This window comes from Harmonia axyridis, chromosome 3 (genome assembly GCF_914767665.1).
Source record: "Harmonia axyridis chromosome 3, icHarAxyr1.1, whole genome shotgun sequence".
NCBI classification, from domain to species: domain Eukaryota; kingdom Metazoa; phylum Arthropoda; class Insecta; order Coleoptera; family Coccinellidae; genus Harmonia; species Harmonia axyridis.
In genome coordinates, this window is record NC_059503.1 from 29,451,170 (window position 1) to 29,474,263 (window position 23,094).

General features: G+C 37.9%; 2 protein-coding genes across 5 annotated transcripts in view; one reads left to right on the forward strand and one right to left on the reverse strand.

The window, feature by feature from the left end:
- The window catches only part of LOC123676344, a 56,476-nt gene extending 34,455 nt beyond the window's left edge, over positions 1–22,021 (forward strand). The window contains exons 1-7 of one of the 4 annotated variants that reach the window (XM_045612196.1): positions 11,080–11,541; positions 14,869–14,886; positions 15,281–15,369; positions 16,744–16,889; positions 16,983–17,607; positions 17,672–17,968; positions 20,963–22,021. In XM_045612196.1, coding sequence (XP_045468152.1) covers positions 11,264–11,541; positions 14,869–14,886; positions 15,281–15,369; positions 16,744–16,889; positions 16,983–17,607; positions 17,672–17,968; positions 20,963–21,927 — 2,418 coding nt within the window. In that variant the 5' untranslated portion in view covers positions 11,080–11,263 and the 3' untranslated portion in view covers positions 21,928–22,021. Of the gene's footprint in view, positions 1–11,079; positions 11,542–14,868; positions 14,887–15,280; positions 15,370–16,743; positions 16,890–16,982; positions 17,608–17,671; positions 17,969–20,962 lie in introns of those variants that run through there. The other 3 variants (XM_045612198.1, XM_045612197.1, XM_045612199.1) reach the window with 3 other exon arrangements.
- Positions 1–22,866, reverse strand: part of LOC123676343 (tyrosine-protein kinase transmembrane receptor Ror-like) — a 70,189-nt gene extending 47,323 nt beyond the window's left edge. Inside the window, exon 1 of the mRNA XM_045612195.1 lies at positions 22,381–22,866. Coding sequence (XP_045468151.1) covers positions 22,381–22,432 — 52 coding nt within the window. The 5' untranslated portion in view covers positions 22,433–22,866. The remainder of the gene's footprint in view (positions 1–22,380) is intronic.
- Between the last annotated feature and the right edge of the window lie 228 nt (positions 22,867–23,094).

Sequence of the window (23,094 nt, forward strand, 5' to 3'; positions counted from 1 at the left end):
TCTATATATTCATGCTTGCATAAATTACCTCCCTAAGATACAGCATCTTTTACCAAAGATACCTGCGCACCACACCACCAGATCAGTTTTATTGCGAACCCATCTGTACATTAAGTCACACACTCAACGAATAGTAACATACTTTGCACCTAAGTTTTACGACAAACTTCCTATTAATATAAAATCATTGATTAATAATAAACGACAGTTTAGTATACAAACCAAAAAATACATCCAAAAGAACTATAATACATTTTTAGATATCATGAAACCATAGAGTTCAATTAAAGAAGGTCTTTCTCAAACTTCCTACTACTGATCTTTTACGTGTAGTCTAATGGCGGGGCGCTTTTTCGCCTGGCTGTCTGGGGCGGTTTCCGGGCTCCTCATCTGCTCCATTCAGATTTATGCATCTGTATTATATTATGTGGTGAATGATTCACGACACAGACATGATTTCTTTCATTTCTAGTGTGGGTCATTTTACCGATGATACACTCGTTTGATTTGTTTTTTTTTTTTTTTTTTTTTTTTGTATGGTTAGGTTGAAGATGAAGACTCGTTGTACGAGTGTATGTGGTGTTAATTGTTTGTAACATTTTATGGTGAATAAATTGAATTGAATTGAATTGAATTGAATCTCGAAAACAATTGCTGGTCCATGTATATAGAACATTTTTTCTTAAAATTATCTAAGGAATCTGTCATCTTCCTTTAATCAAGGAATTTGGGATTAATAGATTCTTAATTATGATTAATAGATTCTCAAGAACCTGTGTATTATTGTAATCTTTTCAATCGTGCAAATTTGCAGTGAATCCTATTAGTTAATTTCAACCTCAACTGAAAGCTAAAAAACCTATATTTCGATTCCAACATGAACAATGTTTCATATGTAATACTAGCGTCTCATAAAGCACCTGATGAGGTCTACCAGAAAAATAGACACATTCTCTTCACTTGAACGATGAAATATCTTTAGAAGAAACACAGAATATGTAACGCGGTATGCTGCTCTATTAAAATGAATATGCATAAATAAATATATTCGTGGCCAGATGTGTTTTATTACAGCGGTATTCAATCTCAAAGGATTCATAGCAAGTTCAAAATTCCATTGCACTGTTTTATGATTTCCTATCACCTCACACACACATACACATCTTGACGCTTTGAAAATTAAATATAGGTTCTACTCTTACAAGACGAAAGTATCAGGGGTGGGTTAAAAATAAAGAATTTCATGTTTATAATCTCAAGATTTCATACTGTATGAGTTTTAAGAAACTGGACATCAATACTTCAGTTCCAAAGAGAATCCAATTTATGAATTCCATACATGAAGTGAGAATCTGGAAGGGTTGCGAAATACGATTCTACAGCTGTTATGACCTCATTCACAAACAAAATTCCTTTCCTATCCCAAAAAACTGATGCTAACACCTTCCTGGTCGATTTCTGGACACGAACTCGTTTCGAAGCCGAAGAACCAGGCTCACACCACCCTTTAGCTTCTTGTTTTGATTCAGGATAATAATAATAACGTATTTATTTCACTAGAAATCTCAAAGGGAAGTTCACCCAAAGGAGCTTTACCACTTAACCTTTGTAGTATACAAAATATACATTTCAACATAACTTATGCACAAATGTCACGCTTTAATTTCACTGATATCATAAAATAACGATCACGTTTCACAACGTGATTTGAAAATCGCAGTGTCGCTCAACTCTAATAGTAACAACTTTTATCCGTAGTGATGATTCAACGCACAAAATTCACTTTATCCTTTAGAAAACGCTCTAAATGTTGCTGAGAAAGTCGCATACGAATGTGTTTTTGTTCCATTGTTAACGCACAGGTTTTCTGAAACCCAATACTTCAGTCAAAATATTGCTTACACTACCCAATGAGATGTCTAGGACTTCTACTAAATCTCTGTCATTTACTCGACGATTTTCCAATATGATATCCTATATTATTTCTATGATTTCTGGGGTTGTTGCTGTTTTGGATGTTCTTGACGTGGATTTTCTTCAAGGCTTGTACGACCACGTTTAAATTCAACAACTCATCTTTCTACTGTACTATTAGGTGTACAACTTTGCTTCCGCCGGTTGCAATAGATGGCTGTCTGTAGCGGTAAGTGGTTGTCGAAATAAATAGATCGTAGATGTCATACAATAAGCTTAAGTATTTGTAAACATTACGCCATCGAAATATTAGTCGATTTGTGTCTGCATCCTAAAGTTATTCTCGATTAAACATCTCAGCTTACGAGCCTAATTTATTTGCGAGAGGTTTTAATTAATTTTCTGCTTCAATATGAAGAAATCTGCGGTTGAGGCTCATCGAATGCTCTCAAATATCTATGGTGAGGCCGTTATTAGTGAAAGAACATGCCGAGAGTGGTTTCAACGCTCTAAGAACGGTGATTTTGACGTCGAAGACCAGCATAGCGGCGGCAGAGAGAAGGTTTTCGATGATTCAGAATTCGACGCATTACTTGATCAAGACTCGTGTCAAATGCAACAAGAATTGGCAGGATCATTAGGAGTGACGCAAGCCAATTTAAAAAGCCTGAAAGTCATGGGAATGATTCAGAAAAGAGGAAATTGGGTGCCGTACGAGTTGAAGCCGTTTGTTTGCTCTTGAACCGCTGCTTGCAAGGCAAAGACAGAACGGATTTCTGCATCGCATTGTGACTGAAGACGAAAAATGGGTTCATAACGATAATCCCAAACACAGAAAATCATGGGGATATCCAGGCCATACTTCCACGTCGGGAGCCAAACTGAATATTCACGGTTCCAGGTCATGCTGGGTATTTGGTGGGACCAGCTCGGCATAATAGATTATGCATTGTTGAAACCGACTGAAACAATCACAAACGATCATAAACGATCGTTATCGAAGTCAATTAATGCGTTTGTGCCGACCATTGAAAGACGAACATCCGCAATATAACGAGGGACATGATAAAGTGATTTCAAAATGCTCTACCTGGCTGACCAGCACTTCCGATGTTATGAGTAAAGAGTTGGATCGATTCTTGGATCGATTCTTGGATCGCTTCAGCAGATGACCAGTTTTTTCAACGCGGGATAAGTATGCTAACTGAAATATAGGAGAAAATAGTGACCAGCGATGGACAATACTTTGAATCATGAAGGTATTACTAGGTAAAGCCTCGAATTTCGGGAAAAATGCGGAAGCAAAGTTGTACGCCAATGTAATTTCAACATTCGATCAAAAATTTCTTTTGCTTTTGAACCTTCCAAAAATAAAAATTCAATCACTGCACATTACATGATTTTTTCCATTGAAATGAATTGGCAGATTGCAATGAAACTTCACAAACGTTTATATGAAGAATGTACCACCATAAAAAAAAATATGGCTAGTAGCAGCGCGCTCTTTTATCGAACCGACATACTTATTGAACAACCCACATATGTGCAACACGCACTGATTTTAAAATTAACGTGAACCTGGTTTTGTGCTTGAAAAAGGATAAACTTAAAAGGATGAAATATGAACTCCATATTATATCTTCCCATCGCCTACGAGGCCATATTCCAATTTAACATCGAATGAGCCTTGCACCTCAGCCTCCTCCCAAGCGTGACATTAACGCCCCTCATGCTGCTAATCATGCACGGAAATTACACCTAGTTAGATGGCGTGATTACCACCCCATTCGACCCATCTGGCCTCAGGAAATTCACAGCCAACTCCACGTTCGTTGAAGGACGCCGGTCTCGAAAACCGACGTCGAAATTGGAACGCTTCCTGGTGGCGGAACGCACCGGTCGTAATTTTTCCGCGAAGTTGGCGTCGCGACGCCCACGAAAAACGGGTCCCGCCGAGGGACGCTGACGGTGCTTTTTAGGACGTCGCTGGATATTGGTCCTCCGAGGGTGATTCCGAACGTAGATGGGGTCGTATGTTGTATGATGCTCTTTTGGAGGATGAAACCTTTTTTGAGCGCGCCTGACGACGTATCTCTTCGTCCCGAGTCTGTATTTTTCGAGTTTTGAGCGAGCCGAAAATGGATTGAAACGATGAGGTTCGACTGATGGTTGAGGAACCACTTAATCAGAACCATATAAAATTCCAGAATTTTTTTTTTATTATCCGATATTTCTGTGACCACAAAACCGACAAAGTTGAGATTTTGCTTTTATCCCGAAAAACAATTCTTACTTCGTACAAAATTAAACGTTGATAACTTCATCAGAACAATAGTAGATTCAACCAGAATATCGAGAAAACAATTAATATTTGAGTGACAACAAATTGATAATTTACAAGTACATAGATAAAAAATAGCTACATTCAAGCATTATGCGAAATTTCTTGTTAATCGCGTCATCAGGAAAGCACTGACGTGAAGTCAGGAGCTTTTGAGAGCTCGTTCATTCATTTATTTATTAATTTCATCATCATCAACAGATTTTACAATATAATATTATTTGAATAAACTAAAAAACATAATATAACGCCCTGGCATAGTTACGAATACAGTCTGAATGTATATGAGGAGGCAGCTTCAACAAAAAAAGATCTCGCATTCAGGAAAAAACACTTTATAACATTTCACTCAATAAATCCCGGGCCTAGCCAGTAAAAGCACATATTTATCTTAGAAATTCGACATTATTCATCAACATAGTCACTTTCAAGGTAAACATATGTGCTCCAATACTCTTCTAATTTTTCAATACTTTTTCTATAGAAAGAAACATCTTTGCCTTCTTTAAAGCCAAATTTTCTTTCTTCAAGGATTTTTTTTTAGATCTGCAGTAAGCCAGTAATCACTGGAAGTCAGATCTAAAGAATAAGCTGGTTGAGTTCCATCGATTTGTGACAAGAACCAATGCCAATACACGAAACACGTTTCAATCAATTTTTCAAACAAAAACAAATGTAGCTTTACTTAACCTTCAATATTTCTATACAGACTATGTTCTAAAATTTTGACCTGCATCTTTTGATGCTTGGTACTAACAAGTGGTATGGCCCTGACGTATGTATGTTAATATAGTGAAACAATGATAACTCTCAATGATAATTATCATGGATACAACCAAATATCCAAATAATGTTAAGAGGGTATGGATGGAGTGAGTCAGCTTACGATATGCTTCGAAGTTGCATTTCTAGGCAGCTGTCCAGGCGATGCTAAATAAAATATTACATTCATTTGTTTATCGAAACATAGTTTCCAGTAGGCATCTTAAACATGTCGATTTTAGCACCAGCGGCATCAAAACATTAAAAGAGCCCTTTTACTTCGTGAAGGTACATTGAATCTAATCAAAGAGAACAGATCTGCCGACCTAACACTGGTATATATAATTCTATGCATAAAGACCGCAAGAGATACTTTATGGCGGTTCTGCAACGATAAGGCTGAAAGGCGAGTGCCGCAAACACACGAGTGAGTAAAGGAATTTCTCCACAAGTTGCACACTATACTATTCCTACAACTGCACAGCTTTAAATAATTCGAATAATGTACCTAATTCAATTCAAACTGGCCTTCATTTACAGTATCATTTATTGCGTTTCCGTAGGAACGACTTCTCAAAAGCCCAATTGCATTGGTCTACCAAGCGAGGTGTGGGCAAAGTGTCGTGTGGAATAATATTTCTCACAGAATGAGCAATACATAGTTTTGAAATTGAGTAAGCTATCAAGAATACGCTAAATAGCAGTTGTAGAAAAAACAAGTTTCGATGTTGGCTGGGAAACTAGAACTGAAGGCGGTTAGCTTTAGGGCTTATTCCAGCCGCGCAATTTTTCGCGCTGAATTGCGCTCTATTTTCGTTATTGCGGAATTTCACTCGAAGCGAGTGAGGGAGTTTCGCTGATGTAAGCGCAGCTATATATCTTCAACTCACTCGTCAGATGGATACATAGATGCGCCATATCTATATGAAATATGAATACCTAATTTTTTTTTTTGTCTCATCCGAAAAACTACTATATCTCCTCCTCATCTATCCTCTCTAGCAGTGCCCACATTCCAAACCGGCAGATCGGAATCTAAGACGGCTATCGTAGCAAAATCGCACGTTGGTCTTAACGGTCAATAATTTTTTTGTCCCATCCGGCCACGGCACGCATTCTGCTGAGCGCTGATACCTCGCATCAACTATCCTGCCCATATGGATGGAATTATGGGACCGACACACAACGAACAGCTAGTCGAAACAAACTTTCGTATCGCATTACACCGTTACCTCTCGTTATATAAATAGTCCGGAAATTGATGGGCCATCAATCCATATCCTGACGTCCCTAGTTCTCTCAGTTTTTACGGTCGAACGGTCTTAATCCGTCGTTGAGTGATTTAGGACGAGGGGATATGATGGGCCCAGGTCTCGACCTGAGTGGCTCTAATCGAAAATGACGGGATTCGAGTGGAATGCTCGCTAGTTTATGAGCAAAACGATTAGCGAATTTCAGTTATTGGTAACGACGTTTCTATCGGTAAACCCATAAAATTGTTTCAGATTGCGTTTCGGTGGAAGCCCTGCAAATCTCACCTACTGAAGAGAGCGGCTCGCGTCCTATGTTGAAATATTGCAATTATTCTCAATAAAGAAGTGTCCGTATAGAAAATATTGTACAGGGTGGGCAAATAAGCGAGGTAAGCGGCTATATCTCAGCATCCACTCATCATAGAGACTTGCGGTAAAAAATTTCACCACTAAAATGATAAAGAGAACACACTGGAAATTGTTTTGAAGTTTATACCTCTACCGCTAGGAGGCGTATAGCTACCGTCGAGTAGAAAAATGAATTTTACTCGAAAATGTTTCATATGAAGTTGAAGAAGAAATATCATCACTGTAATCCTTGGAAAATTCTCTATCTTTTTGAATTGTCTCTTTCGATTTTACGACATCAAACAAGGGTAGGTGAAAGGGAGAAATCCGACTGATTGAAACGCCTGTAACTTCAGTTTGGCTCAACATTTTTGATCAAATTAGATCTCATCTGAAAGATAATATCTTGTTGATTGAGGACAAAATATAGTCATGATAAATTTGTTTTTGCTGCTTTCGGTAGGGGGCGCTAAGTCAGAAGTTCATTGTTTTGTTCATTTAACTCCGAAATTTCAAATGTAATGATAGGATTTCCTTAACAGAAACAGAAATTTCATCAAATTTGCATGAAAAAACCTGAAGGTCGCAAAGCGATAATTTCAGGTATTATGAAGTTATGGCCGAAAGAAGATATTCTTCAACTGATGCACTGCGAAAAACCGAATTGTGTCTTCAAGTTCTGACAGAAACAGAAATCCCATCAAATTTGTATGAAAAAACCAAAAGGTCTCAAAGCGATAGCTTCAGGTGTTCTGAAGTTATAGTAAAGATTTACATCATCTTCGCCGAAGTTAAAATAATACATTTAGATGGCTATGATTAATAAACTAATTTTTCAATTACTCAAATGTGGACCTATCTCTAACATGAAATAAACTCCGAAATTATGGCATTTAGGTATAGATAACATTACATGAAAACTATCCAATATTCCTCAAGGATTTCAAAAGACAAAAATATGCAGTTCGCTATTATTACGGAAAAGAGAAAGATCTGACAACAATGTAATATATCGGCCATATCACAAGATCCTTGCACACCTTGGACTCTATATTCCAAAATTTTTACACGCATTTTTTGAAGCTTGGTACTAACGAAGAAATGAAGTGGTGGTATCATCTGTACGCCAGGCCTGGGTCTTCGAGTGAATTTGCCATCATCCAAACAGCTACATAAATGAAAAATATCGTGATGTACTAACGTGTCGCTGATTTCAATTTTCTTTTTCTAGAAAAAACCTTAATACTTAACTGTACGTCAGTTTAAGCTGATCGTTTCAGAAAAACCCACAACTTCCCTACCAATTTTCCCCTCATCTCAGGTTGCGCAACCCTCTTATCCTAATAGCGTCGGCTGTTGCTTCACAAAAGACAAACGAGCCACCCTTATAAATATGGTAGGTACTTAATTGAAGGCCACACATAATGGGGTGAAAGTCTTGCCCATAATTTATGCAAATGTCGTGTGCCGATGTTGAGATAACGCGGTATCTAGGTCGAAGGACCAATTGAATACAAACCCCACCACCCCTAGATGCTCTGAACAATTCTCTGTAGATTCGGATATAACGGTTTAAGAGACAAAAATTTAATTGGTTGCCATACCCTGGGGTGTTATTGTCGAAGGACCCTTGTTTACATTCGTCATTCGATGAATAGAGGGGGGCCTCCGGTAATGGCTTTGTCGGATGGAATGGTGGTGTCGAATACATTTTTTTCGGGTTGGCAAAGTCACACGATTGTAAACGCTGATTTTCGCTTTCGTAATCGAAACGCATCTTGAGTGTTTGAGAGCTGGTGAGCTAAGGGTTCCTTATTGGGGAGGTCTTAAGGATTTCCATAGAATAGGCGGAACATTAATCGAACATACATAAAAATAATGCGAAAGAATCGGCAATAAAGAATATAACGAAATTGTAGAAAATAAAAACTCACAACAGTTTAAACCACTAGCACACATTCTCTTCAAATGTATTATTCGATTGTATTCATTATATTTTGTATTGTATTATTATATTGTAGTTATCGATTTATTCTGCGCATTTGACTGCCTCATATTAAATTTCAACCCAAGCAAATTATACATAAAGCATTGGATTCTGAAGGATATTTCTGGAATATGTTTAAAGCTTTATATGTGATAGGTAAGTGGAAGTTAAAATACAGTTGGTCTCGAGAAATGGGTACTAGTATGGGAGTTCCTCTTCGAAACACTGCGAGATCCAAGAAGTATCTGGATCTTAGCAAGAATATAGTAGATCTCCTCACTGGATTCCTCACAGAGCATTGTCGCCTTGGGAAACGCCCCATGAGGGTCTAGCAGAAAATGACCAGTGCAGATTCTATGGGGAAGAAAAAACTCCGGATCACTTTGTGACGGAATACCTCACCATCATATCACTAGCCAACGCAAAATCTGCTTTGGACAAGAAACTTGTATAAGTGAAGAATTAGCCTAATAACACGGCGTATGTTTACTTCTGAGTGGTTCAACCTAGAAATCAGCATAAACTAGTGGCAATACACATCCCAAAGAAAGTAATCCGTAGGTGTGAGATCGTGGGGGTCAGTTTGCAGGTCCATTTGGCGAAATTTTACACTCCGAATGTTTTACGCGGTAAATTGATGTTGCTGAATGGTATGCTGCGCTATCTTGTAGAACCTATGCTCGACGACAAATCTACTCATGGGAGTCCTCATCAACACTACGTTCCACAGAAGCAATGGTGTCTTCTGTGCGCACTATATGGAGCCTTGGTGAATGCGTATTACATAGGCGTACAACTTTGCTTCCGCTTTTTTTTCCGAAATTCGAGTCTTTATTATGATTCCAAGTATTGTCCATGGCCACTACTTTCTCCCATTTTTCGGGCAGCGTAAGAATCTCGCGTTGAAAAAACTGGTCATCTCTAGAAGTGATCCACGAATCGATCCAATTTTTTACTTCTTCATTAAACCGGAAGTGCTGGTCAGCCAGAGCGTGTGTCGAAACAAGTGATAATCCGAGGAAGCAACGTCTGGAGAATACGGCGGGTGGGGTAGCACTTCCCATTTCAACGTTTCCAAGTACGTCTTGACCACTTTCGCAACATGAGGTCGAGCATTGTCATGCTGTAAAATCACTTTATCATGTCTCTCGTTGTATTGCGGTCGTTTGTCTTTCAAAGCTCGGCTCAAACGCATTAATTGCGTTCGATAACGATCGCCTGTGATTGTTACAGTCGGTTTTAACAACTCATAATACATCACGCCGAACTGGTCCCACCAAATACTGAGCAAGACCTCAGAACCGTGAATATACGGTTTGACCGTCGACGTAGAAGCATGGCCGGGATATCCCCATGATTTCTGCGCTTGGAATTATCGTAATGAACTCATTTTTCGCCTCCAGTCACAATGCGATGCAGAAATCTCTTCCGTCTTTGCCTTGCAAGAAGCTGTTCACAAGCAAACAGACGCCGTTCAATATCTCTCGACTTGAACTCGTACGGCACCCAATTACCTTGTTTCTGAATCATTCCCATGACTTTCAGACGTTTTGAAATGGCATGTTGCGTCCCTTCCAATGATCCTGTCAATTCTTGTTGTGTATGACACGAGTCTTGATCAAGTAATGCCTCCAATTCTGCATCATCGAAAACCTCCTGTCTTCCACCGCCATGCTCATCTTCGATGTCAAAATCACAGTTCTTGAAGCGTTGAAACCACTCTCGGCACATTCTTTCACTAATAGCGGCCTCACCATAGTTATTTCAGAGCATTCGATGAGCCTCAACCGTAGATTTCTTCATATTAAAGCAGAAAATTAAAAACTCATACAAATGAAAAATGAGAATTTGGCTCGTAAGCTGACATGTTTAATTGAGAATAACTTCACGATGCAGACACAAATCGACTAATATTTCGATGGAGTTATGTTTACAAATACCAAAGCTTATTGTATGACATCTAGGACCTATTTATTTCCACTACCACTTACCGCTACAGCCATCTATTGCAAAACGGCGTTGTGCACCTAATATCAAAAAGCAAAAGCAAAGTTGTGCACCTAATATCAATCAGAGTGTACTTATCCGTGGTTTTCCGAAGGGAAACTTTGCAAACTGAACCATGATTTTCAAAATAAATATACACAATTTGCAAGCATTGTTCTGATCTGAGTGTATTCATAGTGAAATGGCAAAACATATTGACCACAAATTATGAGTCAGCTGATAAATTAGCTGTCATTAGAAACACTGTTGCCAATTTTAAAAACAAAACTTCAATCGGGTAAATATTACGATCATGTTCGATTAAACTTTAGAACTTTGCACTCTCACTTGTACACCCTTCATGACCTTCTCCATGTGTCTTTTGGTAGCGGTTCTACATACCCAAAGCCAACCCCACGACTGGGCCACATCCCTCCACGGAAACCAGAGCAAGGTAGAACAGCAACAACCTGCGAAACATCAGGAAAAACCGAAACACGCCACACGATCAACAGCTTACGTCACGATCCACTTAGCGCACCTGATGAAAACACCACTAGAGAACAAAAACGTCGCCCGAAATAACCGGCCGGTCATCCATTACTCAAGAGATCGGTCAATAATAAATATAGCCTCGTGCCATTAATCGAGGAGGAATCCAGGGCTGACCAGATGCTGGACCCTCCGACGTTTGCGTGGACCATAAAATTTCGAGTGTTATGGGAACGCGCGAATAGAAACAGACGCGATTTTGCTTCTATTCGAACGCGCCGTGTCGAAAGACAGCGTATAGGCGTCCGTGTGCGGGTGTTGTTATGTGCGTATATCATCTGCCTAGCGCCGATGCTGCTCAGCGACGAGAAGTACGGCAGGCATCAGCAGCACGACCACTGCGGCAGGCAGCACTACCGCGAGACTGAGTACGAGCTTTTCCTGAAGCCCCATCACAGGTAAATTGCGTCCGAAGAGCCGGGAAGGAGACTAGAAGCAATGTATATTCAATAACAAATTCGATTAAATCAAAAGTTATACGAGTTAAGAATAACTACTTGTTAAGTCTGATAAGAAGTTTCATTTTGATATAGACAAACGAGTATACATATGTTGAGAGGAATCAATGGAGGTTTATTTCATTGTAAAGATGAAGGTACGCCATAATGATTGAAAACGGTATTGGACATGCATTAGACAACACCATATCCTTCTTTTCATGAAATTCACACATTTGCAGCTGTATGTTCTCGATTACTTAACGAATTCCATCTGTAAGATCTTGAATAGAATGTGGAGCATTGGTATAGACCTTATCTTTCACGTGGCCCCAAAGAAAAAAAGTCCAAAGTTGTTAAATCACAAGATCTCAGTGGCCAGGAAAAGCTTTCTCATTGTCAAATGTTCACGCAAAAAAGTGAATACACTCCCTTCTGACATCTTCAACTTCAACGCTATCTCACGTAACTTCAATTTAGCTCAAAATCATTTTCTGAAACAACCGCCGAATTCAAGCGACCATAGGGTTAAGCATCGTCGATGGTTCTTCGACCACGATTTTAGTCAGCATACCACCTTTTAACCTTCATCGTCGATGGAGCAGTCTGAATAACACTTATCAAGCAGTTGCTTTGATTGCACAGTATTTTTCTGATGTGTACCTACAATTACCCATCTAGTTTTAATTTTTTAACTATATTCTTTTGTTTATAAAACTTCTGGGTCTAACATATACATATATGGCAGTAATTACCAAAGAATACAGACATCGTCAAAAGTCTTGGCCCACCCCAGGTTTCACAACAGATCTATGTTCTGGAAATGAGATGAATATTTTCCTCTATTTCAACTGCAATATATTTGATAGAAAATCTTTGTTTGTTACTCTTTACTTTATGCAGGTTGAAACAAAAAAGGAAAAAAGAGAAAAATTCCAATTTATCGATTATTCATTTTTGGTTGATTATAGTTATTCCACAACTGAATCCAAAATTAACAGTCCGTATTACCACATCTTCTTCCAATCAACTGCCCAATATGCCTAGGCATCTCACGAATCAAGTCATTAATGAAATTTTCAGGCATATCATTCCATTCTTCCTGAAAGGCTAAACTAAATTCCTGAAAAGTTGAAGGTGTGTTTTGGCAATTGGATATTGCTCTCCCTAAGTAATCCTATACGTGCTCAATAGGATTCATGTCTGGTGAGCTTGCTGGCCAGTTCATTCTTTGGATATTGTTCTCTTGAAGAATGTTTTGAACCCCTCGTGTGCGGTGTGGTGGGGCGTTTTCATCCTGATAAATGAAATTATCCCCAAATTCGTTGAGCAGGTGAACAGTGATTGGTTTAATGATGTTTTTTTTCGTAGATGGCATCAGTTATTGTTCGTTCAACGATAATAAGAGGGGTACTTCGACCGAACATTATGCCCCCAGTATATTATTGATCCGCCTTTGAAGGGCCCAACTTCCCGGGCGAAATTGAGTCGCTCTAGTCAGCCTGAACCTCTCCAAAACCTTTATCGTCGACTCGTCCAAAAAAAGGACGTTGCGCCATTGTGGTAAAAGCCAGTCTGGGTGGTGTTCTGCCCATTGCCGACGGGCCGACCCTATGTATGTCCAGGTGATAGCCGAGGTACTCTTAAAGGTCTTCTTGCTCTTCAATTTGAGGAACGCAACCATCTCCTTATGGTACTGGTTGAGACTACCCGTCTATAGGTCCTCAAAAAATGACTTCGAAGGGCTCTGATAGATACTGTTCGATTACTTCGAGTAAAATTTGCGATACAATGGTCTTTCCTTGCAGATGTTACTCTGGGTCGACCAGGCATCGGTCTCCGGGCACCGATGCCGGTTTCCAAGAAAAAGGCCATTATGCGTCTTACTAAAGACCGTGGAATATTCAAACGTTACGCAATTTGGGTGTTCGACAAAGCTTCTTTATGTAGGGCTACTATTCTTACCCGGTCAAAGTGAGACATTGGATGTCCAATCATTTCCCTCGGAATATTCTCAATATTACAATTCTCGTTATTCGCTGAAAACTGATTCACTTCAAATACACAATACACCAGTTTTTTTACCGAACAAGAAACTTTTTTGCTGGTTTATTGTTTTCATTTAAGTGATAAGATATTGAAGATTCTACACACAAAATTTTACATTCAACAAGTTGAGAGTTGATAGGGAGGGGGGTAGACTTTTGACGATATGTGTATTTGCTTATCATAATACGAGGCGAGTATTTAAAGTAAGGTCTCCAAGGCCATTGTATCCCGCAAGTGCCGCTAGATGAAATCCGGCAACACTGTTGTATACGTTAGGCCACCCTCCACCAATCGACACCTGGTGGAGCTCATTAGGACGCTCAGTCTTGACGTAGCAGCCATTTGCAATGGAAGTGCGGGTTGTCGCTCCCGCCAGGTGCGAGTTACGTTCAGTCATTAAGTTTTTGCACTCAAAAAAATGTCCACCTATAGAAATTCATCGTCAATTGGAGGAAGTGTATGGTGAGAAATGTATGGACGTGAAAAACGTTCGAAAATGGTGTAGAGAATTTTCTGCTGGCCGACTAAACGTTCACGACGAGGAGCGCAGCGGCAGGCCGTCACACTCGGACGAAACAGTGCGGAAAGTTGAGGCAGTTGTGCTGAAAGATCGCAGGTTGACTCTCAATGAGTTGGCCGAAAAACTCTAAGATGTGTGCAGTTGAGACTCTATTCAGTCATCTAGGAGGAATGAAATTTGCGAACGATGAAGAAGTTCATGAAGCGGTCTTTTCGTTCTTGCGCGAGGCGGCGGGATCGTGGTTCGAGGAGGGGATACAAAAGTACGAAATGAGGAAGCTCCTCGAAGTGAATGGCGATTACGTAGAAAAATTGCTTAGATTTCAAGCTTTACAGCAATGTACAAAACTTAGTAAATAAATGTTATTTAATGTGAAAAAAATAAATGGAGACTTTACTTTAAATACACGCCTCGTATGATTCAATACTTTAAATCGGAGTATTTCAATCCAGTATTGGAACATTATTGGGACGAATACAACGTCGTGAGAATGTGCCTCATTCACAAAGAGCCAATTTATAGATCCCATCCATTCTCCCAAAACCACCTTTCGCATACCGCTTTCACATCATCGTCATGATTTCAATCAGCTCACCACTACAAACAAACCAAAGGATCGCCAAACCTCACGAACGACATGAAGGACTGTCTCGAGAGAGAGATCCCACCCCATAAAGTCACCTGTGATTAACAGAATAATCAATTTATTAATTTTGCAGGGAATTCAGGGCGGGCAGGTTAGTAACAAGAGGCTGAGTTTGTATTTTTGGTTTTCCGTTGGAAGAGAAAGAGAATCCTTTAAATGTTTGCACTGATCAGAGATCGGTAGATCCACATTGCTTGCAACTTTTGTTTGGCGTTTAAGAACCCCTGATTTTTCTGCTACAAAGTCAGCTGTGCAATGCGAGTTTTCAAACGAAACAGGCGTCTATACGAATTCTAAAACTAGATGTCAATTTTCGTGTTGGAAGAACTATCGGGAGATTTGACTTCCTAGTGTTTTAGTGTCCAAAGAATTCATGTCGAAAGCCTGTAGAAACCGCTTCTGGAGTTGTAAAATGTAAAGCAATTTTTCATGTTTTCAGCGCTTTCCAAAAGCTAGTGTCTAACGAATCAGTGTTGGATTTTCAGATTAGACAGAAAATCATCTAGAGGAATGATCTACGAGAACGAGGAGCTACGTTTGAGGACCATCAACATCAACGCCGAGATTGAAAGAGGTAGGTGAGGAAACAAGGAGTTATGGCTTTTTGTTTGCATGAGAAGCACAAGTGGGGATTGATTGGGAAATTCTGAATGAAGGCTGAGAAGCCACCATCTCAAAATTAAGTTCTTCAAATAATTTATAATAGAGTTCTTCAATGGATCGCCTTCTTATGATCTATTGTTCTCATCCAAATTTAGAGTTTTAATGTTTCTACAAACAAACTCCCAACGAAACAATCCAATAGATGATAAAAATAGCTTGAATAACTCCATTACTGCTTAGTCAAGAATATCACGTCAACAATGATGTTCAGTGTGTTTTTTAATTAACACGTGAAAATGATTGTATGGAATGAGTTGTTTTGATCAACAGTAGTTTTTTTTTTACAAATATACGAGCAAATATAAAGCCTACAATTTGAATAATTATCTTTTAATATACAGGGTGAGTCTTTGACTTGTACATATATTTCAATCGAAGATTCCCGAGGTCAAAAGAAACACTTTTTTTCCTTTACTATTTTTTCAGATTCAATTTTTTTTCCTCACTTAGCATAGCAGGCATTCTGGAGTTGATCGGACTTTCATGGAATTTTATGATCGGGAAAGATTCATCACATCAATAAAAAACTATATTCCGAAAATGATTTTCTTCGATTCCATTTTCAACAGAGCCGAATGGAAAAAAATGGCAGTGAGAAAAAGTGTTTCCCTTGACCTCAGGAATCTTCCGTTGAAATATATACACAAGTCAAAGGCTCTGCCTGTATACACACCGGCAACATTAGGAGAACGGACAAAATCTCAACGAAGTTTCTCTTCGAGTTTTTGGATTATTTCAAGAAAATTTATTTTTGGATTGTGTCTTGATTCACAGGAACAAATCCGTGAATAAAACCTTTCTTTCCATTTTTTCTGTTCACCCCTGTAATAACAAAAAAAGAAATGAATAAGGACGGCATCTGAACATTTATGTCCTGTAGAAATCAAATAACAATTAAAAAAATTATTGCTAAAACCGGCCGAAGAGTTGAGAAAATGAACAACAAACTTAAACTTCGTGGAGATTTTGTCGTTCTCAAAATTTTGTCGGGATGTTTTTTCACGTCAGTTACAGTTAATCATGTTTTGACTGTTAAACTTTATTATTTATTTTCTATAAAAACAGTGTAAAGATGATTACTTAATAGATAAAACTTTTTAGATGGAAGGGATGTTTTCTCCTCTTATCTGCTAGTTTGCCATTCCTCAAAATATTTTTAATCTTGATGAAGAGATGTAATCGGATAAAATAAAAATTTCTCTGGTAACAGAAATTTCTGCATTCTTTTGCATTCATATAAAATGATCGCATCTGAAACCCACCTCAATTTATCCTTCATTTCCAGGCCAATACGACATCAAGAAATTGAAGAAAGAAAATGAGCTGCTCAAAAAAGAGATATGGTGTCTCAGAGACGAATATGAAAAACTGGACAAATTGCTCAAGGAGAAAAACATCGACTTCTCCTCTTCGTCGACCACATCAGATTCGGTGAGGGGAAAATCATTTATTTCTAACCGAACCTTCTCTGGACGCACACAACATCAAATTGCACAAAAATCAACCTCTTCCTTTCTTTCCCAGGACAGTTCCAGCTCCTGTCTGGACGAATCGGACGACGTCGAGAACTGCCAAAACTTCGAAAACGACCAAAAGACCAACATGGGCAACCTCGGGAGAAGCTTCGCGGCGTTATCTGTGGTACCAGAGGAGAGCACCGAGAACTCGGACCGCACCTCCGATGGAACGTCCCTGGTCAACGACCATCCTCCGTCCCATCACCAGCCCGACGGCGACGTCATTCAAGCGGACGAGAGCTACCCCAGCTACGAGCACAGCGCGACGCTCAAGATGCAGAGCTTCGCCTCTCGGGACACGCTACAAGCTAGGGAGGTCGGAGACCAAAGGACCATATCGCCATGCGAGCAATACGAAGATGCCGTCCACCAATACATCAGCAACAAGATCGTCAACACAGAGGCGACCAACTTCTACCAAAACATTGTTCTTGTGCCAAGACCGAGGAGTCTCCAGGAGGTTGATCCTTTGGAGAAGGCAGGTACTGACGTATTGGCCAAAACAGACAACAGGGGCTTCGCGGTAGAACCCAACGGAGGAGGTGGAGACTACTTGGCGCAATTCGCAGACGATTTTCCCAGGTATTACCAGAACTTCGGGACCACCAGCAGAAGCACCTTCAGCAATGGAGGTGAGAAATATCTCCTTAACAAATCCTTACCCTTACCTTCAATTCACTTATTTCTCACGCCAAGGCAATCTGGAAGAGCTACTGAACGACATCGAGACCATCTCGCAAGACATTCTGGCCATCTCCAACGGCGACCATGCAGACCATAACGTTCCTTCTAGGAGGTGCAAGAGTGACATCAATCCGGATGAAGGTAAAAATCATGAACAGTCAGAGAAACCGTTCAAGAGCGAGCTCAACGTGACGCTGATGCCTCAACCGATGGCTCTGATAGGCCTGGAGAAGTACAGGGATTTGCAACGCAGCATGAATACGACACCTTCCAAGTCGATGGAAAACCTCTCCGCGAACGTTTTACAAGGCAAGTGATTATAAAACGAATCAAACTTTTGTAGAAATTAAGTAAGGCCTATCTACTTTCTCTCTCTCTTTTTCCCTTTACGCTCCCGTTTTTAATTGAAACTGAAAGATGTCGAAAATATTGATCTTTGTAATAAACTGAGCGTAAACTCTACAAATTTCCCGAACTGTTCCACATGCTGTTAAGAATTTGGACTACGAATACATGGTTTGTTACCCTGTATATAAGCTATCGACATTTGTAGTAAACTTTTCTGTTTTCAGTTTTGTTTTGATACCAAAGAATTTATTTTCAATTAGGGGCAGAAGCAATTGAAATTAATGAAAAATGCCGAAAGTTCTTGGACAACGAACTTCAGCAACATTATAGGTGGCCAAGTGTTTTGCCGGTGAGTGTATACACTGTGTCCGTAAAGTATGGAACAAATTCTTTTTCAGCTGAACAGACCATTTTAAGAAATAATCCTGAAACATGTCGATTTTTTATTTTAATTTACCGTATTTTAAAATGATAATCTAATATAAAGGGCGAATTACTTTCGAGTAATGACGTCACCCCCATTTTGTCTCGATTTTCCGATTACTATAGCTGAGCTGATTCCAAAAATGTATCACATGTTGATTCCAATTGGTACAGGGTGGACAAAAATACAATAGTTTTGTTTGTGCTCATAAAGTAACGCGTAACATTCTTCATTAGTTAAATTAACAAAATTATTAAAAATACTTATTGCCTAGCGGCAATTGGCTTGAATGTAACACCCTGTAGTTTGTTACATTTTTGGATTAATAAAAATTAGCTGTTTCCAAACATTTTTGGTACTTGTGGTCTAGCAGGCAGAATATGAAAGAAATTATTTCTTATAGATTTAAAATAGTTGTCTAGTTTTTTGTGAAATGTCATTATTTGTTTAGTAATTTATTGGTGTTCAATGACAGTTTAGTACTACAATATTTTTGGTATTCGTGAATGTTTTAATTATTTCTTAGATTTAATTTATTATTTTTGTCCACCCCATACCAATTGGAATCAACATGTGATACATTTTTGGAATCGGCTCTGCTAGAGTAATCGGAAAATTGAAACAAAATGGGGGTGTTCCATTTAAAAAAAAAATGGCGTTGACGTCATTACTCGAAAGTAATTCACTCTGTACCTATATTAGATTATCATTTTAAAATACGGTAAATTAAAATAAAAAATCAGGATTATTTCTTAAAATGGTCTGTTTAGCTAAAAATGAATTTGTTCCATACTTTACGGAAACAGTGTATATTATAGTCTAAAAGGAAAAGTCACCTCAAGTTTCGACTTACTCAAATTTACCACAAATTATACTCGTCCGGCTGGACCTAAACACCATAACTTCTGAACAAGTTTTCAACCCCTCATAACTAATTGTGGTTTGGAAAAATGTAGTTATGAGTGTTTCAACAAGGTTATTATTTCTGCCAAATTTCAGCCTGATGCTATTATCAGTTCATGAGAAAAAAAATCAATATTATCGAATTGTTCTATCCTTTGAAGGGGTCTGTCTATTCGAGAGAAATTCATATGGCAAACTATCCTTACTTTTCGGGGAATTCGCTCTCAAAGTAAAGATATCTATTTATGAAGCACCCTATATATTCATGCCACATTGTTACTATATTTTTCTCAGAGCAAAATGGTGAAATTTTATGGGTAAAGAATCAACTTATATTGAATCTAACCAACATCTGGTTTTGATGCTAACAATATTTTCTACTGGACGAAAACAGCAGCATAAAATTCAGGGTTTCCAATAGCAGTTTCTTTGTCACTATTTTTGCAATTCCGAACAGAATCAGGAATCTTATATTATACTGCTTACACATCACCAGGAATTATATAACTAGGTATAGCTGCAACTATTACCAAAAATTGAAGAAAATTCTTGTAGAAATAACTCATAAAAAAATCTAAATTAATTTTTCGGTTTCAACTACATATCTCGGAATGTTACTCCCACGCCGTTCAAGCACTTTGGTTCGTGGAAATTCCTAGGGAATAATAACCTATCATTAACTCGTAATGTACCATTATTTAATTGAATATTATACGCTGGAAGAAAAATCCACTAGAGGAACCCCACTATAATATTTCGAATTTTCAGGAATCCCAAAATTTGGTGTTGACCGCGTCGATCGAAATTATAAACATGTTGCAATTGGGCATGAATGATCGAACGCTCAAAAGCTCCTGACATCAAGTCAGTGCTTTTCTCTTGATTTATTATAGTTTCATCACACAAATTGATAAAACGAAAAAATTTGAAAATGAAACATTTTGTGTAGAAAGAATGAAAATGATGGCATTTCTAACTTTTTGTTATTAGTTAATGCAGTTGAGAAACCCATCACCACCCACATTTGACATCTAATAAATTGAAGTACCTTGAAGTGGTATGAGTCATGCTTTAAGTTAGAGGGTCGCCTGCAAGTTAATAGATTACAAAATTGTTGATTCCTCTCATTCATTTTATGTCTATTTAAGGACAGCCTATATACTATTTAATCACTGCTGCCTAAGCTCAACAACTAATAAATCAATAGAAGTAATTTAACTTCTTTTGTGTCACAAATAAGATCAACATAATATCAATAAGAAATTGAAGGAAATTAAAAAATTAAAGAGATGTGCAGTTTGAATTCTAAACAATTTCGTTTTCAGCTCGGTTTTCAGTAAACATCATTCAATTTAATTTTTCAACTACCATTGAATTAGACAGAATTATCCTCGGAATTATCATTATTATAAATTAAGTAAATTAATACTAAACTGAAACAAATATATTCAATTCCATGGATTTCTTCTATTAAAAGTAATTCGAAATTTATAAATTGAAATTATTACCTGAAGACTCCTTAGGAGCTCAGTAACAAATCATGATTTATTTTGCAAGTTTGTTAAAAAAACAGCGGTTTCTAACTTTGAACCATTAATAATTGATCTATTTTTGTTTTCTCTTTGCAGATAATCAACTGACTGAGAAGAAAGACTTCCAGCAGTTCCAACTCTCTACAACTGACATATCAGATTTCACACCCATCTGTCCTGCAACCACCAACATTAGTGACTATCAACCGACAAAACCCTCTTCCAACCTTCCTTCTTACCTAGCCAATCTTAAAGATAACTACGTCAGTGGAGATTATTTTTCCAAATACAATCCTTGCAACTTCCCCCAACCAGAAAAACCCAAACCGGTGCCAAAAATCCTTGTGAAACAGGTCTCACTTGATCTGCTTTCCAGCGAAAATGATGAAAATGCCAAAATAAAACAAGAACCAAAAGTACAAAAAGACACAATCTCAGAAGAAACTCCCAAAAAAGAAGATAAACAAAAAATGGGACTCAGAAAAAAAGTTTCTATACACTTCCGGGGAAAGAAAGAGAAACAAAAGAAAAGTTTAGAAGTACCAACGAATACATTAAAAAAAATTTCTCCTGTACGCGACAAAAAAACACAAGAGGAAACGAAAACCGAGAAAATGAAAATTTCCCATCAGAAAACATCAAGCAAAGATTCAAACAAGACAACCTCTGAATCCGACTCAAAAAACAACCCTGACAGTAGAAGAACAGTAGAAAAAAATGAAAACGAAAAAAAGCAAAGAAAGAGCGCTTCCGTAAGTCCAGATCGAAAAAAAAGGGAAGAGAAGAAATGCAAAAAACACAAGAAAGAAAGAATTAGGATTCGAAGGGCAACCATAACGAGTCTTGAGAGTAGAGACCATAGAGCCAGATCCCATTCAGTCAATACAGAAAGATCCAACACTTATGGTGGCTCACATCTTTTCTATGAAGACTATATGAACTCAGATAGAGACAGTATCAGTAGTTTAGAAACTTTAAAGACAAGACAGATGAATTTTTCTAATGTTCCTATGGCCGGTAAAGTGCCCTGGTGTGGCTGCTGGGGAAACGGTTGCATTTAGTTGGGTACTTTAAATATTCGGATTATAAATTTCATTTTAAATGTAGAATATTATATGGACTATTTTATATTATAATAAATTATTTTAAATATAATAATAGTAATCTTTGAGCAATGAGGTATGAAGAATATAAAAAATGGTTTGCTCTAACAAAATAATATATGAATCACTTTTGTTCAAATTGTAGAAATTATGAAGAAAATTTAGATATTTTCCATGAATTTTCTTTAAAAGGATATTGGGTATCAGATATTGAATAATAATTCATCAGTACATAGCATCAAATATTGAAGAATTTAAGAAAACAGGAGATGAACCAAGTTTAGTGAAATAATGCCTTGAATGTTGTGAATCAGATTATTTTAAGAACTAGTCATAATTTGCAATATTTCCTGAAAAATGACTCTGGTCATTTCTAATAAGATCAGAGAAAATTTACAATCAATTACTCACCGACTTTTGTAGAAACCAACAAGAAAAACACAGCATAACAAATTCCTTTCATGACTGATGATGATTTTTCTAACTACACATCGTCCTGGTTTCAACACATGTAATTAATTTTCCAATCCAGAGGCCTATTCCTTATCGAATCAACACTTCAAACGGTACGTTCCTAAAGAAGAAGATGGTAATTTAAACTACATAATTAAACCATTTTCGAAGCTAGTGCTGGTTTGTTTATAAACACAAATGAACTTTTATCCACTAGGATCCTCTTTATTAGCTCAAAAGTTCACAGTACCGGTTTGAATGTTCGTTTTCTTGAGTGCATCGAACAATGATTCGTTAGAATAAATATATCACTGAGAAAGATCTCTTAACATCACATACGAAAATATATGCATTATTGTCGAAATTTCAGATAATTTTGATTTCGAACGAGACCCCGACACCTTCCCATTCTCAGTAGCTTTTCATTTTTATCATTTTTGTTTTGACAGATATATCAACCATAGAATATGTTGTATATTCTGCTAAAGCCGCTTATGAACTTTATTGACTGGGTTCCAAAACAGATTCCTTCAAACCATAGAAATAAATTGTAATAAATTCACCTTCTTCGAATGAAATAAAATATTTCATTCCTCTTAGCTAATTCTACCTTAATTACGAAATATAATGATAGTGTTTACCACCGAATTCATCGAGATTATTAGTCTGTAT